This window comes from Excalfactoria chinensis, chromosome 1, assembly GCF_039878825.1.
Source record: "Excalfactoria chinensis isolate bCotChi1 chromosome 1, bCotChi1.hap2, whole genome shotgun sequence".
Taxonomy (NCBI): Eukaryota; Metazoa; Chordata; class Aves; order Galliformes; family Phasianidae; genus Excalfactoria; species Excalfactoria chinensis.
Genome location: NC_092825.1, coordinates 71,237,670 through 71,253,558, shown reverse-complemented (window position 1 = coordinate 71,253,558; position 15,889 = coordinate 71,237,670). Strand labels below are relative to the sequence as shown.

At 37.1% G+C, this 15,889-nt stretch overlaps 1 protein-coding gene across 2 annotated transcripts in view; it reads left to right on the top strand.

Annotated features, from left to right (window-relative positions):
• The window catches only part of VWF (von Willebrand factor), a 129,191-nt gene that overhangs the window by 100,752 nt on the left and 12,550 nt on the right, over positions 1-15,889 (top strand). For both annotated transcript variants that reach the window (XM_072352115.1, XM_072352106.1), the window contains exons 38-46: positions 271-476; positions 7,033-7,135; positions 7,240-7,314; positions 7,777-7,881; positions 8,346-8,551; positions 10,125-10,274; positions 10,798-10,908; positions 12,876-13,059; positions 13,975-14,015. In XM_072352115.1, the coding sequence (XP_072208216.1) occupies positions 271-476; positions 7,033-7,135; positions 7,240-7,314; positions 7,777-7,881; positions 8,346-8,551; positions 10,125-10,274; positions 10,798-10,908; positions 12,876-13,059; positions 13,975-14,015 (1,181 nt within the window). The remainder of the gene's footprint in view (positions 1-270; positions 477-7,032; positions 7,136-7,239; positions 7,315-7,776; positions 7,882-8,345; positions 8,552-10,124; positions 10,275-10,797; positions 10,909-12,875; positions 13,060-13,974; positions 14,016-15,889) is intronic.

Here is a 15,889-nt window from a genome sequence, read left to right as displayed (position 1 = left end):
TGTATCATTATTGGCATAAGTCATGCTATTTTGATTCATGAGATTTAGAATAGTGGCTTCATGATTTTTCTGGGGGTAGTAACTTAAGCATATGCCTTTAAACACTTTATAAGGCAGATTTTATTATTCTTGAAGATATGTTTTCAAAGATGTTAATGGCTGCAGAGGATACTGGCTTTCAAAAATCTCAACAATTCTAAAGAAAGTATGTGTAGGAAATCTGCATTTTAGATCTCTAAGAATTTTTTTTTTTTTCCTGGTCTTCCCCAGCAATGAAGTGTCCCACATATTTGATATACGATCACTGCCACAAAAACTGCATAAAGATGTGTGAGAATGATACCAGTCTCAATGTCTGCAAAGATTATCCGACAGAGGGCTGCTTCTGTCCAAATGGGCAGGTGGTTTTCAATGACAGCTGTGTTGGTGAAGAAATTTGCACACAATGCATCAGTGAAGATGGCATGCACCATCAGGTAACTGTATACTTATTATGTTGTCTTCACGAGTGGTTGTGGTTTGTACCTAGGCAAGTAAATCTGTATTCTAAGTCTAACTACTTTTCCCTTTGGACAATTTCTTTACTAACTCTATTCATCATAACCAGACAGCTGTCAGCCCCATAAGCATTTTCCTAGTGTGAAATTAGCTGGTATGGATATAAAACTCACAGCTGGGACTGTACACATCCAGAAACACATCCATATGGAGAAGAGAGCTAGAGGGAAGAGAAGAGAAATGGTATAAGCCAGCTTTTAGCAAGATGAACACTTCATTCAGCAGGCTTTTACCAGTAATTGTGTAGAATTCATGTGGATTGGCAAGACTGGCACATGTGAGATGCAGAGTGTTCTTTTCAAATCTTTTCCTGACCCAGGGTTTTTCTCATGTAAGTTTTCTCTTCTGAGCCATGAAGTGAAGCCTAGAAGAGATGATTAAAAAAAAAACACACTTTTTTTCCTAAGTGCAGAAGCAAAGATGAGCTAGCTAATGTTATGCAAACATTCAGGTTGTTTTTAAGATCCTTATTTTGGACAATATGTTTTATTAAGCTCTAAAAATTTAAAGGTGTTCTTCATGCTTTCAGAAAGACATCGATAATGAGTCTAGGAGTCAAAGAGCATTGGGCATAGTTAATGAATTTGCAGTACTTCATGTCTAAGTTACCACTGCCATAGAAATTTTGTGTTATCTATTTTTTTAATTTAAACTAGAATTTACATTAATGTATTTCAAAATAGATTAAAACATTCTTCTTTGTAAATATGAATATAAAGGTTTCAGTTATGCAAACTGATGTCTAAAAATCAGTTGTTTCTTCTGGTCTATTGAGCTAAATGTGCCTTACTTTTAAAAAAATATCAAATGTATTGATAGTGCTCTGTTTTAAAATATGTTATAAATTTAAGCATCCTTAGCAAAACGCTGGACAGAATATATATATATGTATATATGTGTGTGTGTGTATATACACACATATATACACACATATATATACATGAGAAAATGTGAAATAAACACGAACATTTTTTATAAATTTCCCTTTGCAGTGCCTTGAATGCTGTGTAACTGCTAGGACCAGAGCAGAAAATGAACCCATCAAAAAAATCCAAAACAAATGAACCAAAAACCTCTCAAAACTACCACTCTTCCTGTAGATCTAGAGTTTGATCAGAAAACTTCAGGATGCCTAGAACTGACCTCAAGGCTTACTTTGCACTTCAGATTAGATGATATTGAATGTTGTCTTTGCATTAAAGACACAGTTTAATTAAAGATCATGACTAAGCTGATATTCAAACTACTTTCTGCTTTTTGTTATTAATTCCACTGCCAGTTTTAAGATGGTGAAATGTCACTGTTCTTCATATCATCCAACTTATGTGAAAACAGCTTACAGATTTTTACTTAGGAATTAAAGAAACCAAGCCACAAACAACAAAAAAACATCCTCCAAAAACAATAAAAAATCCATAACAACGTAATACATAACAATCTGTCATCGTGAAGATGCTACTGTTCTCCTGAGTGTGACCAGATTAAATGCAAATCTGACCTATTCTTTTAATACATACAGAAACATTGTAGAAAGAGGTACTTAGATTAACAGTGAATGTAGCCTTTTCATCACAAACAAGATGTTGTTTTGCTTTAATGTGTATCACAGCCCTGTCACTTTTTCTACTGTCTCCTATCATTCTCACAAAATTTTGAAAGAGCAAGTAGGTAACTCTCATCATGCATCTGCCCCAAAGAGAAGTGATATCTGTACCTCACTGTTCTCCTGGAGCATCTAGATAAATGTTTCTCTTGAGAACATAAAAATACAATCATTTAGAGAAGCATGGCTGGTGATAATTGGTGTTCTCCAGGGGTCTGTGCTAGGACCAGTGCTCTTTAACATCTTTATCATTGACACAGACAGTGGGATTGAGTGCACCCTCAGCAAGTTTGCAGATGGCACAGAGCTAAGTGCTACGGACAAAATGAAGAGATAGCATCCAGGGAGGCCTGGACAGGTTTGAAAAGTGGGCCCATGAGAACCTAATGGCGCTCATCAAAGCCAAGTGCAAGGTGTTACACTGGGGTTGGGGCATTTTCAGATATGTGTGCAGACTGAGAGAAGAACTACTTGAGAGCCACAGCTGTGTGGAGGAGAACTTGACTTAAAGGTGCTGGTAGATTAAAAACTTAGCGTGAGCTAGCAAGCGTGCACTTTGCAGTCTGGAAGAACAGCTGTACCCTGGGCTGCATCAAAAGGAGAGTTGCCAGCAGGGTGAGGGAAGTGTTTGTCCCACTCTACTCTGCCCTTGTGAGGTACCATGTGGAGCACTACATCCAGTCCTGGGGTACCAAACATCAGAAGGATTCAGAACATTTTGGAACAGGTCAGGAGGAGGGCCATGAGGGTGGTCAAAGTGCTGGAACACCTCTCCTGTGAAGACAGACTGAGAGGGCTGGACTTGTTCAGCTTGGAGGAAAGAAGGCTTGTTGTGGCCTTCCAGTGGGAACTTACAAAGAGGAAGGAAATAAACTTTTTACACATGTAGCGACAGGACAAGGCAGAATTGTTTTAAAGTAAAAGAAGGTAGATTTTTCACTGAGAGGGTAATGAAGGTGCTGGAACTGAATGCCCAAAGATGTTGCCATTGCCCAATTGCTGGAGATTTTCAAGGCCAGGTTGTATGCAGCCCTGGACAATGTGATCTAGTGCTTGATACAGTGGTTGGCAACTCGACTCATGGCAGGGGAGTTGTTGGAACTAGGTTATCCTTGAGATCTGTTCCAGCTCAAGCCAATCTGTGATTGTATGAATGTTTGTGCCTTGTGTGCAAAGACATAGTGAGTGATAGTTGCAATAGACTATGAAATCTATGGCTTTAAAATAATATATTTCAAGATTATATTGACCTTTGAAGGAGCATACTTTGATTTTTACATGTAAAACATGGGACTAAATTGCTTAGTAGTGTGTATATTAAGAAGGTCAAATAAACTGATTTCAAAGGAAGACTCGTTTGAGGATTAAAGATGTTCAGGATCCTATTTAAAAACTGTGACACTCTTGGCAGGAAGTATCTTCAAACATCCTGCTTGCATTTTCAAGCGCAATGTATTATGGGAGTTAGCAAAGGATACTTTAATGTTCTAGATACTTTCAGATAGAGAATTAAGCTCTTACCTGGGGTAAAGGATCTTAGCTCCAGGGATCTATCTAGAATTGTGCTGATTCATCACCACTGAAGAATTTGCATTCGGTATTTAAAGTTCGTTTACATTCATCCCATTAGGTCACTTGCTCTTTTCCTTCTCTTTTGTTTCTCTGGTGCTCTCTAGGGACTCTCATCTCAAAGCATAAAAGTGAAATAATGGAGCCTTCTTAAAATTGCTGTATGTACTTTCCATCATTTCTTTCCTATTTTGCAGGCCAGAAGGTAGCTTATAGAGTTCTGGCCAAAACCTTAGTATACATGAAAAGATTAATTGTGCATACTAAGCAACAGGATGAATTGAAATGAAAGCAGAGAGTGCCCACATAGGCCAGTCATAGTCTATGTGGATCCTTCCTGCAGTTTTGAGTGGGAAGAGGGACCAAAGTGTGCATTCTCTGGAAACTATGGAAATTAATCTGCAAGTCCCAGTTCAAAAGCAGGCAAAATTACAACCCTATTCCACTCCTCACACAGAACAATGCCTTAATCTCTGCAATTAGATCTGATAAAACAGCCTGATCTAGTCTCAGAGCTGAATATTCAGGTTCTCTGTAGCAGCTGCACATTATCACTGGTGGGTTGAGTCAGCTGAAGGCATCTGTTAAAACGCTGTCTTAGGAGTTGCTCAGGAGCTGGGAGCTGTGACCTTCTGTGTTTCTCCCCCTGTGGAGTCCTCAGATTTTGAGCCTGCTGGGCACCAATAGGCTGAACTGTGTGAAACACAGTTCATTGTCAGTGTGTTGGTCATACGCTTGTCTGCTGTATGGCATCTTGTTTGATTTGCTCTTTAGAGGTCTCTCATAATTCACACAGGTTTTGTGAAATTTGAACCTTGTAGCTGGGTTTTGCTTAGTCAAGTTTATCATAGGCAACTTGTAGCTTCCTATATCTCTGAGTTTGCCACATGAACAAAAAGTTGTACCTCATCCTTCAGATAGTTCACACACATATTAAATAACTGAAAAAGGCATATAATCAGGTGAACAATGTTTTCCACAGTCTAATAGTGGCAGGACAGTGCTGTATATATGTGCAGTTATACAATTGTACAGTTATACAATTATAGTCAATAGGAAAACAGAGGTTAAGCAGATGTTTCATATGAAAGATTATCATAATAGAAAGATAATCTATGATAAATGAAAAATGCTCACCTATGTTGAAGGTTCACAGTAAACTCCACAAAGGAGTGATTTCCAGAGAAAGAGATCCTGCCTTGGTGGTAGTCAGCCCTTAAATGAGATCTGGGAGAAGTGGAGTCAAGCTCCACCTGTTCCGGTAGCACAGCTGAATTACTTTCACCTGTGCTCCTGCAGTTGACTCATTCCTTGCCCCGGGTGGCTAATCAGAGGTTCATGCTGTGATCCACAGTTTCCCACACACTGTCTTTATTTGAAATAGGAGAAAATCAGACACTGGGGGTATTTCCTTTCCTTTATACAGTATCTTTATATCTGCGTAATGCATAGAAAACTGGTAAAAATTGAAGAAAATTGTTTGTTTTGTAACAAGAGGAATTAAAATTCATTGTATTATTTCTGTTGAAGGAACAAGGCTGCTTTTTTTATGTGTAAGTACTGAAACTCATATGAGTTGTTGCATACCCCTTAGTGGGGTATTAACTCTGCAAACTTCTAGTCTGTATGCCAGTAACAAGATTTAGCTTCAGTTACTGTGTTGGGAAAGGAGGATCAGCTCTTATCATTTTCATCTCCACCACTGCAGGACTAAACATGTGATCAACACCTCAGAAAGTGAAACTGTTTCTGGGTTATGATCTCCTTAGTCCCTTTCTTTTCCCCTAATGCTCTTTTCCTCTGCTCCTTTCTCTATCTGAAATAGTGCTTGGGCTTATGGGATTCTCAGTACCAGTACCCATATAGAGCTCTACTAACACCATGCTATCTCAGGTAATCTTACCTAGTATTAGAAAGAGAATTGTTTACATTGAGAAAATTGAAGCTGATGAAAAAGTTGGATTCTCTTTTTGCATCCTGAAATATCTAAATGATTTTCACATCACCATCTATAAATGTAGACTTTCTCTGTCAGCTTCTCAGGGCTTTCTAATTCAGTCCATTGAAATCTCTGACAGAAGGCTCTCCCAAACCCTGAAGTAATGATCTTTTCTAGCAGATATCAACACAAGCTTTCCTTGACCGAAACAGATTTCTTGTGCATTAATTAATCCTATGCAATTTGGTTCTTAAGCTTAGTTAAACCTCCAGTTGTTTTGGTCTGGCATGTCTCCTGTCTTATCCTTGCCATGCTTTCAATCTTTGTAGGTAAATATCATTTTAATTGTATTTATAGACTCCTATAATTGCTTAGAGCACATAGGTATCACTAGGTACGGATGACACTATGTTTCCCTTCTTTATTGCTGAAAGTTTCAGCAAACTGTTTTTTTTTTTTTTAAATGCACTTCAGAGTTCTCTGGATGTCATCTTTTCCCGTAATGACATCCTAGCTAATCCATGTTATCATCTAGAACCCTGTTTGAGTGTACAAACCAACTTTATTACCCTGTAGCTCATCTTTTCACTAATACCAACCTATTGTCATGTCATGGGTTTTAAATGTAGGCAGCACTTTATAAGTTACTACATCTTTACGATCAATGATTTCCTCTCTCTAATGAGAGAAACCAGTAGCTGAATAATCACATACTTCACTGGTACTTTCTTAATGTGCTTGTTATGGCTGGTAGTCATCACAAGAATGATTCTTTTAGATTTGGGCTTGCTATATAGTGTTTTTCCAGCCTGCAAATGAATGGGAAATCAAGTGATGAGACACCAGAGATTCTTAATTAAAAATATACACTGTTTATTTCTTTACATTTAAGTACAACTAATTTGGGAAAAGGAGCCACTTCCATGTATTCCCAAAAATATCATTTCTTGTACTATTATTACTGAACATCTAACATGGCATATAGTTCTGAGTCCACTGCTACTGTTACTTTCACAGGAGCTTAAGATTGCATTTATAATGTCTGAGCAGTTTTTGTGCATAAAACAGTAGTAATTCCTCATTTCATTCACATATTCTTTACATGCTTAGCTAAACTCATACACTCAGAGTTATGCATCTCCTCAGTTTCCTACTGTTAACAGAGCAACCAACTAATTCCTCATGTAGTCTACTGGTTTTCCTCATTAACTTTGCTCACCCTTACCCATTCCCATTGCTAATATATTAGTATACTAGTGATCATAATATGATAATGAAATCTCAATCAAACAATCAATACAGTTTTTTTGTTTGTTTGGTTTTGTGTTTTTTTTTTTTTGTTTTGTTTTGTTTTTTTCTGCAGCACATGGAAACATGGATTCCCTCCAATGAGCCTTGCAAGATCTGTACATGTCTTGACAACAGAAAAGTAAACTGCACTCTTCAACCTTGCACTGCTATCAAAAGTAAGTTAGTTTAGCTCTGAGTACAACTGGTCTCAAACAGATTTTTGTTAACCTGGTGTTTTAGTTCTTATCTAAACTTAATTTATGGATGTTTCATTCTCTAGCTGTGCAGTGTGGCTCCTGTGAAGTTCCTCGTCTACGCAGGGACCCTAACCAGTGCTGCCCTATGTATGAGTGTGGTAGGTTCTCATAACCTTCTGGAATCTTCTTGGTATGTGTTTTTACTAGATCATTCAAAACTATGCAATACAGTGTATTCACCGAATCCTGAGGAAACTTCAAACTCGACTTTGCCCTTCTGTAAGAGATGAAAGGAAATAAGGTTTTTTTTTGTTGTTTTTTTTTGGTAAGTGACATTAGAAGTGTCAAATACACTTTTCTTTGTGACCTGTTTTTTTTTTTTTTTTTTTTTTTTTTTTTTCCCAGCATGAAGTACATTAGAACTCCAATCCTCATAACCCAAACTTGAGCTATTTTTGAAAATGATCACTGATCTCCTGAATACTAACTTGCATCAGATTTTAGGATAGCAATTGAGCATAGGGAACAAGCCTAATGGGCATGTACCTGAATGCATACACCTTTTCTAGAAGATTAACTTGTGAAGCATGGTTTTAAACACTCTCAATTTCTCTTCTTAGTCTGTGATCTAGTTTCTTGTGATTTGCCTCCTGTCCCTGAGTGTGAGTTTGGCCTGCAGCTTGTTCTCACCAACCCTGGAGAATGCAGACCAAATTATACATGTGGTAAGATGTAGATATATACTTAGCACTAGATGACATTGAAACACTGCATTTGAATAACACTGACAATGTGTTTTATTCACAGCATTTTCCCTGTGAAATGTTTTATTTGGGAGCCACTGGCCATATAATGATTTCACACTTGGAAAAAAGTTATTGTTGGCAATTTCAAAGGTGTACTCACATTTGAATTAAGGAAGCTGTTAACACTGTATGTGTGCTCTGAAATTTGTGTGTATTTTATAAATTCTTTTTATGTATATAAGAAGATACAAAGATATTTGGCAAGATAGGAGCTTCTTCTGAATCTACAGTACAGTCTCTTACCTGTGTCTTTTATATTTGTTTTATTTATTACTGTTCTAAGTAGGTGTGTAATAAGTAGTGATTATTGCGCTACTACCTAAGAACTGTCTTGTTCATTTGCAATGATCTGAAATTACATCTGCTTAATCTTTTTCTGCTAGCTTGTAACAGAGAAGCGTGTAGTTTTGTTCAAAGACCTTTCTGCCCACCCCATCGGGAACTGACTGTTAGGAAGACAGAGTGCTGCGACAAATATGAGTGTACCTGCAGCTGCAGTAACTCAACAGTGAGCTGTCCTCTTGGGTATTTATCCAGATCTCTCACCAATGACTGTGGCTGCATATCTACTACTTGTGTTCCAGACATGGTAAGGGAGGTGAACTAGAAGTCCATGGATGAGATTATCCTTTATCATATCATAGTATCATAGTATTGTGCGAGTTGGAAGGGACCTTAGAGATCATCGAGTCCAACTCCCGGGATTCGAGCCCTCTGTGTAGCAGAGCGGCACTTCTACCCCCTGCTCCACAGGGGGGGATTCGAACCCGGGCCCCCTGGTGTTGCAAACGGGAATTTTACCGCTGCGCCACCGGAGGCACACATGTGTGAAGTGACAGCACCGAAGGCAGTGGGTAGATATAAATAAAACCCCAAACAGGCTACTGGAAAGTGATACACAGGCATTTTTCATTTGTGTGTGTGAGAAAAGTACACCCTTGAAACATAATGTAGCTGTTTATTACAGTAATTTTATTATGATGTAATCATTCAATTTTTGTGACTTTGAGAAATTCAGATGATAATACATGCTTGAATATATTTATACATATATATAATCCATCAATATATATAAATATTATATCCACATATATATATATCAAATCCATATATACTATGTATGAAATTTTAGAGGTCTTTTTGAAATTTCTGGTTTATTTCTGGATAAGAGTCGTGTACTTTTGGCTTAGTACTTACTGTACTTTAGAATTTTATATTTTCAATTGTATACTGACTTTATTGACATATTTACATCAACCTAGATCTAGACTTCTTCTGTTCTTTGATTACTTTTCTCTGAGGAGGAATGGTATCTCGTGTGAAGTATATTTTACTTTATTTTTCCAAATTGGTATCTGGCTTGGTTAAAGTTTCACTAGGATACTTTTTTTCCCCTAATGTTGTCAGTCTTTCATTAAGTATTATGATATATTAATATTTAAGATAAGGTTGCTTAGAAGAGAGATTTCAGGGGTATTAAGCCTGTTCACTGGAGTTACTTACCAGCTTAACATAAGGTTAGAATGTCTTGCAGCTCAGGAGAAGTAAGCTTTATTTTCTTTCTGTTCATACGTAGTTCAAGACCTTACATAAGTCATTTTGTTGTTCCTTGAATCAATTTCTGTGTCTATAAAATTAACGGACACATTTCTTTAATAGTATGCTGTAAAATTTACTCAGAGAGAGTGCAATATAAATGATAACACTACTTTTGTGGTTGCTGTGATGTTTTAAGGTTGATAAAAGAGAATTACTACATGTAGCTTGCCATAGTATATTTTTATATCAGATGAGACAGCTGACAGAAGTTTTGTGTGTGTGTGACATATTCTACAGGATTCATTGTTTATTGTCTCTACATACTGGGTCCCATTATATTTCCAGTGAAACCCAGTCAGCCCTTGAACTGAGTCATTATTTGCCTCTGAATACAATTAAAAATCTCCAATTCATTCATTATAAAACAGCTGCTTGAGCTGCACTTATGTTCCTTTCCTCAACAGAATGATTTCAGTTTTGAGATTTGTAGCATATCCAGTGGCTTTCAAATATGACATACAACTTATGGTAGGTTTAATGTGTTAATAAACAGCCTTTTAGAACTAAGTGTATCCTTACAGTACCAGTGTGTTCTTTCATATATTAACTGCTGCATTCAATAGGTGTGTGTGCACAACAACATTGTTTACCCCATCGGGAAAACCTGGAAAAATGGCTGCAAGGAATGTTCTTGCACTACTATGAGAGATGATATTACAGGATTACAGATGGTGGAATGTCATGACAAAATATGTAACACATTCTGCCCTCGGGTGAGTAACATTTAAATTAGTGCACTAGCACTGTCCTTAGTATGCATATCCACTCCGACCTCAGACTGAATTCTAGCCTTTAAGTCTCAGAGCTGGAGAAATGAATGTGCTATCTTATATCCATAGTTCCAGTAGAACAATTTTCATCTTGTATTTTCTTTTGTATTATTGGTGTGTATATGTGTGTATGTGTGTGTGTGTATACAAATACTTTCAAAAACAAATGTTTCCCACTTTTTTTTTTTTCCTATCAGTTATGTCTAATAACAGATGTTTTCATGTAGTGATTCTCAAAGAGATTTTTTGTTTGATTTTTCAAAATTGGATTATTTGTATTCACATACATTTTTCTGAGTGGTGGATTTCTTATTTGTAATATCAGTGTACAGCCTTACAGTTCTGTTTTAAAAATCCTCTTTCCTTAAAAAGTTGTTAACATTAAGCCTTCAACTCTGCTTTTTTATTTTTTCTTCTCATTTTCTTCTCTTCTTTGATCGATCTGTGTTTTTCTTTTCTCCTTCAGGGATATAGCTATATTGTTCAAGACGGGGAGTGCTGTGGGCATTGCCAGAAAACTGCCTGTGAGGAGCAACCATTCTGGTCTCGGGGTGATGCAGATCCTCATTTATATGAGGTGAGATGATACTGGGGAGGATTCTTCCTCTTCTAAAATGAGCTCCCTGTCCCACAGAAGGAGGCAAAGTTACTTTTCTTGAAAGGTAGGCAGTGCCGAAAGCTAGTTGGTACTGGGCTTGTTACTTACTTCATTCTGCTAACAAGCAAACCCTCCCCCCATCCCATTTCAGGTTCTAAGGAAGAAATATATATATATATACATAAAATTCATGATTTCACAAGTCATAGTTCAAAAGAATTTTAATGAAAAAATATACTTCTCTGACAGTAGAAAATCTGTTTAAATTATCCTAATAATGGTGGATTGTGTGTAGATTGGATATCTAATTGCTTGAATTCTATGGTTCTGTTCAAATAGTATATCCTATTTTATATGAGTTGAAATATCCGAATATCAGGAGCTGAATGTGGATAGAAATATTAATTGCATGTATTTACTGAAAATAAAGGCTGAATGTCAACTCAGTCTGCGGTTGACTAGGCACACTTCTTCATTCAAACTAACAGCTTACTTTCAACAATGTCTCTGCCTTTAGTATTTCTTTGTGTCCTTTCCAAAAAGATGAATAATGGGAAATAAATACATGCAACTAGCCATTCGGAATATTCTGCAGACACTCTATCACTCTAGAAAACTAGGTCAATATTTTCTTTCTTTACTCTTTATTTATGTTTAAATTCCTTCAGTTTATTCTGTCCCCAGTCCAACTAACCAGCATTGACAAACCATTGCCGTCCCTTGTAGCTTTAAATTACTTAATCTTACACAGAAATTTGGATTTGATGAAGGCAGGAACAGTAGGTTAAATGGGCTTTTTTTTTTTTTTTTTTTTTTCCCTCTTATTCACTGCAGCATGTTTGTGCTTAAAGTTACATATCACTTTCATATATTTGGTATTAACTTTTAAATTACCTCTTTACAAAGGCAGTTTGCTTCTGTTCTTTTAAAAATGTAAATGTATCATTTTGTTGTCTGCTACTTCCCTGATTTCATCAAAGGCATTTCACAATCTGGATCAATATTTTTCTCTGCATCATAAATAAAGCCCTCAGAAGGCCTTTTTTTTTTTCTTTCTTTTTTCTTTTTTTTTTTTTTTTTTTTTTTCCCCCACATCCTGCTATGTATTACTGGGTTCTGTTGTGTAAATGGAGTTGCAGATACTTATACACTGTTGTTCTTGTTGTGTAGTCTTTCATCAGCAAAGAAAGAACAAACAAACAGGAGAAGGAAGAATATTCAGGAACTTTATGAGCAATGATGTTTGACTCCTTGGGAAGGGTCTGATTCTCACAGAATGGCTTGGCTTGAAAGTGACCTTAAGGGTCGCCTAGTTCCAACCTCTTGCATCACTTTTCTTGAAGTGTATTCAAAGTGCATGAAATGTGGAAGCATCCTGCCTCAAAGCAGTAATCCACTCTGTGTGGCACTGAACTAGGGCAGCATTTTCTTTCTGGCTATCTCTTCCCATGACCTGCTTTATCTGACTCACGGATGATAATAATCGGCAGGGAACATCAACAGGATGTGGTCTCTCCTATGTTTGCAAGTTTTTTCTCCTCAAGAGTTTGTTGTCAAAGCCCCTTTTAGGCTTAGTGAAGCTGATTTGCAGTAGGTTCCAGTGGAAAGATGGCCAGCTTGGCAGCTGAGTGGTGCAACACAACCAGCTACCAGGAACAAATGTAAATTTAAATCTATGTAAACATGCCTTTTCTTCTTCACACATTATTTCACCTGCCCCTTTCATTTCTTCCTTGTAAATCCTGTACCCTACAAACCAAGCAGAAGACCATTTTGTAAGCAGATAGTCACAGTATGATCCTGTGAAGAGCTTTTGAGTGACAGGTTGTTCCCAAAGCAGTGGATGTATATTCTGAAAACTATCAAATTGACTGAGGTGCCCTTCTCTTTGTTTGGTGGCACAAAAACTGCTGTCCATATTTAATCCTTTGACAATTTCTTGTCAGGTTGGCACGGAGTGGCGATCCCCCTTCAATAAGTGCATAATTAATGAGTGTGTCCAAGTGAATGATGAGGTTTTTGTTCAGAAAAGGAATCTGTCCTGCTCTCAGATGGATATACCTGACTGTCCAAATGGAACTGAATTACGCTGTGACCAAGTAATAGACTGCTGTCCTTCATGCAGATGTGGTAAGGCCTTATGTATGACAAATGAAATCAGTGAAGAATTATCTCATGTGCCAATCTCCTGTTTTACAGTGGCAATTTCGAAAGTGTATCCTATGCAAGTGTAATATCACTTTGAAGCTGTCCTGCATGATTTAAACATTGACAGTTGCTCCTGCTGCTGTTACTTTCTCTTTCTAAGCAGTGTTCTCAGTCTTCTTTTGAACTAATTTCTGTTGTCACCAAGAGAGACATGCCAGGCTATGTCTCAACAGCACTTCCTTGCATTGTTAAGCAGTTATTACAAGGTCTTGACATGCTTTTGACCTAGAAAGGTGCAATGCTGTTGCCAACAGCTGTGTTGTTACTCCTTATGAACAAGGAGTTTCCATGTAGCCATTATACCTTCTGGATATCTCTGAGTGTTATAGCTGTGTCCATTTACTAACATATACTTAGATCAAAAATAGATATTGAAAGATTTGGCTGTTTGGACACAGTCTGGGAAGACTCTCAGTCATATTTAATTGACAGGTATTTGGGACAACTGCACAGGGAGGAACTTCAGTGGGAGAAGGAAGAGAAATAAGTGCAGTAACTTGCTGAAAACTTTTGAGCATGTTTTCTGAGATTGCAAGAATTGAAATGGAGGGGAAAATCTACATAATAAATAAATTTAAGAAAAGGGTATGAAAAGAAAAAGCAAACAACAACTCATCAAGGGATACTTGGAGGCAGTGGATATTTGGATGTGGAGATCAGTATAACTGACGAAGTTACTTTTCAAATTATAATGTAAGAGGGTAGGATTGTATTTATTTTCACTGAATCTGGATTTAAATGTCCTCAGTTGGAACTTTAATGAGTAAAGAATGTACGCTTCTGGTTTATTAAGTTCAAGTAACAGTACAGTAAATGGAATGTTATCATCTCTTTCAGTACCTGTGAATGGTTGTCCTTTGAATGGCACAATTATTGGGGTAAGACAAGCTTCCTTTTCCTGTAGTAATAATACTTGAAAGAGCTTTTGAAGAAAGCAGACTTGCTCAAATACACTTGAATGCACAGGGCAGATTTTCTCAGCCAGAGTCCTTACCAGTGAGATGTTGTACCAAAAGCAGTCATAGGAGCTCAGCATGTGCACATCCGGGTCTTGACCCTGCCACAAATGTTCTTGTATGACAGTGAGCATCTCTGCAAAATAGGGAAAAGTTGAGTTTTCTTATCTTGAAAGGATGTTTGGAAAAAAAAAAAAAAAAAGTGCTTACAAACTGTGTTAGTTTGCATTGTGTAATGACTTGCAGGCTACCAGACACACAGGAAACTGCCTGTGAGGGATAATCTCTAAGGTGATTCTTATCAACTTCAGGGAAGGGAATGCTTCCTGTGTTCTACCTAGAGAATGAAAATGAGTAAAAAAAGGATAGAGGCTCTTGTTCCACCTGTGTGGAAGGAGGACTCTCTCTCCTTTGCTAGTAGCAGGAAAAGGAAAGCTGAGCTCCTCCTGCTTGCCTTCTGTGCTATTTCAAATCCTCTGCTCAGAGGAAGTTTTTGTCTCAACTATATACTTAGTGGATAGGTAAAAAAGTGTTTTACTGAGTCCATGACAGTAGGAAGGATTGTGGTTAAGCATATGATCTCACTTATGCAGAATTTATCTTTGGAGAGCCCTAACAATAAGCCATTATTTCCCTAAATCCATGTTCTGGTATCACCTCTGGTGTATACAGCTTTCTCAGCATCCCAAGGGAAACAGGTGTCCTTTATTCATTTAACCTAACTTTTAACATATATGTTCCTTTTTTTTTTTTTTTTTTTTTTTTCCCATTTATTGATAAGATATATTGATAAAGTACAAGTCTCTCTGGACTCAAGGAACAAAACTCTGGGTTCTCTTGAACAGACAGCACCTCTCTCCATCTACTGCTTCCATTTTAGATATTTTTCATATCTAGTAGGTGTAACTTTTTCATTTTGTTAGAGTCTATTCCATTCAACCTCCATCATTCTGTAAGTATAACTGTCCCATAGAATTAAATCCAAAGAATAACTATGCCTTTCAATCTGAACACTGCAGGAAATGTTTTAAAGTGGTTAAATCTGAAATAGACTGCTTTCTCTTTGATTCCACTATTTGTCTCCTCTACAGTATGTTGTGAAATGAAGAAATTGCCTTTCATAAAAAAAAACAAAAAACAACTTACTTGTAGAGGGTATTATCTGGTACAATTGCCAACTCATGTCACCCATTGTCATAATTGTGTAGGTATAAGTTTAGATATAAAATTCCACGTTGCAAGAAAAAGGTATCTTTCCAGTTGCATGCTGTTATTTGATGAACAGATAATTTTTTTTTCCTTCTAACAAAACATTTGCCTGATTTGTCAGTCCTTATTGTATTTTCAAGTTGTATGGTAAAATGATACAAAGGTGGTGACAGATATTCAAAAGATTATTTATGAGGAAAACTCAACAATATGGATGCCTTCACTGGGAAATGCTGAGACAATCTCCACCAGGGAGTGATCTCCAAGAGATGCTGCCTTAGTGGTGGTCAGCCCTTAAATGAGGTCTGGAGGAGGTGGAGTCAAGCTCCACCCCTTCCGGGAGTGCAGCTAAATTACTCTCACTTGTGCTCCCACAGCTGACCCAACACTTGCCTCAGCAGATTAATCAGAGGTTCCGGCTGTGATTACCAATTTCCCATACACAAATATATAAAAACATTTTAAGTACAACATAAGAATTTTTTGGAAAAGCTCTTATTTTGAACATAAAGCAGTAATTTCCGTATTTTGAAGATAAAAAGTAAAATCTTTAAACTTCTCAAATATTGAAAAAAAATAAAAATCCT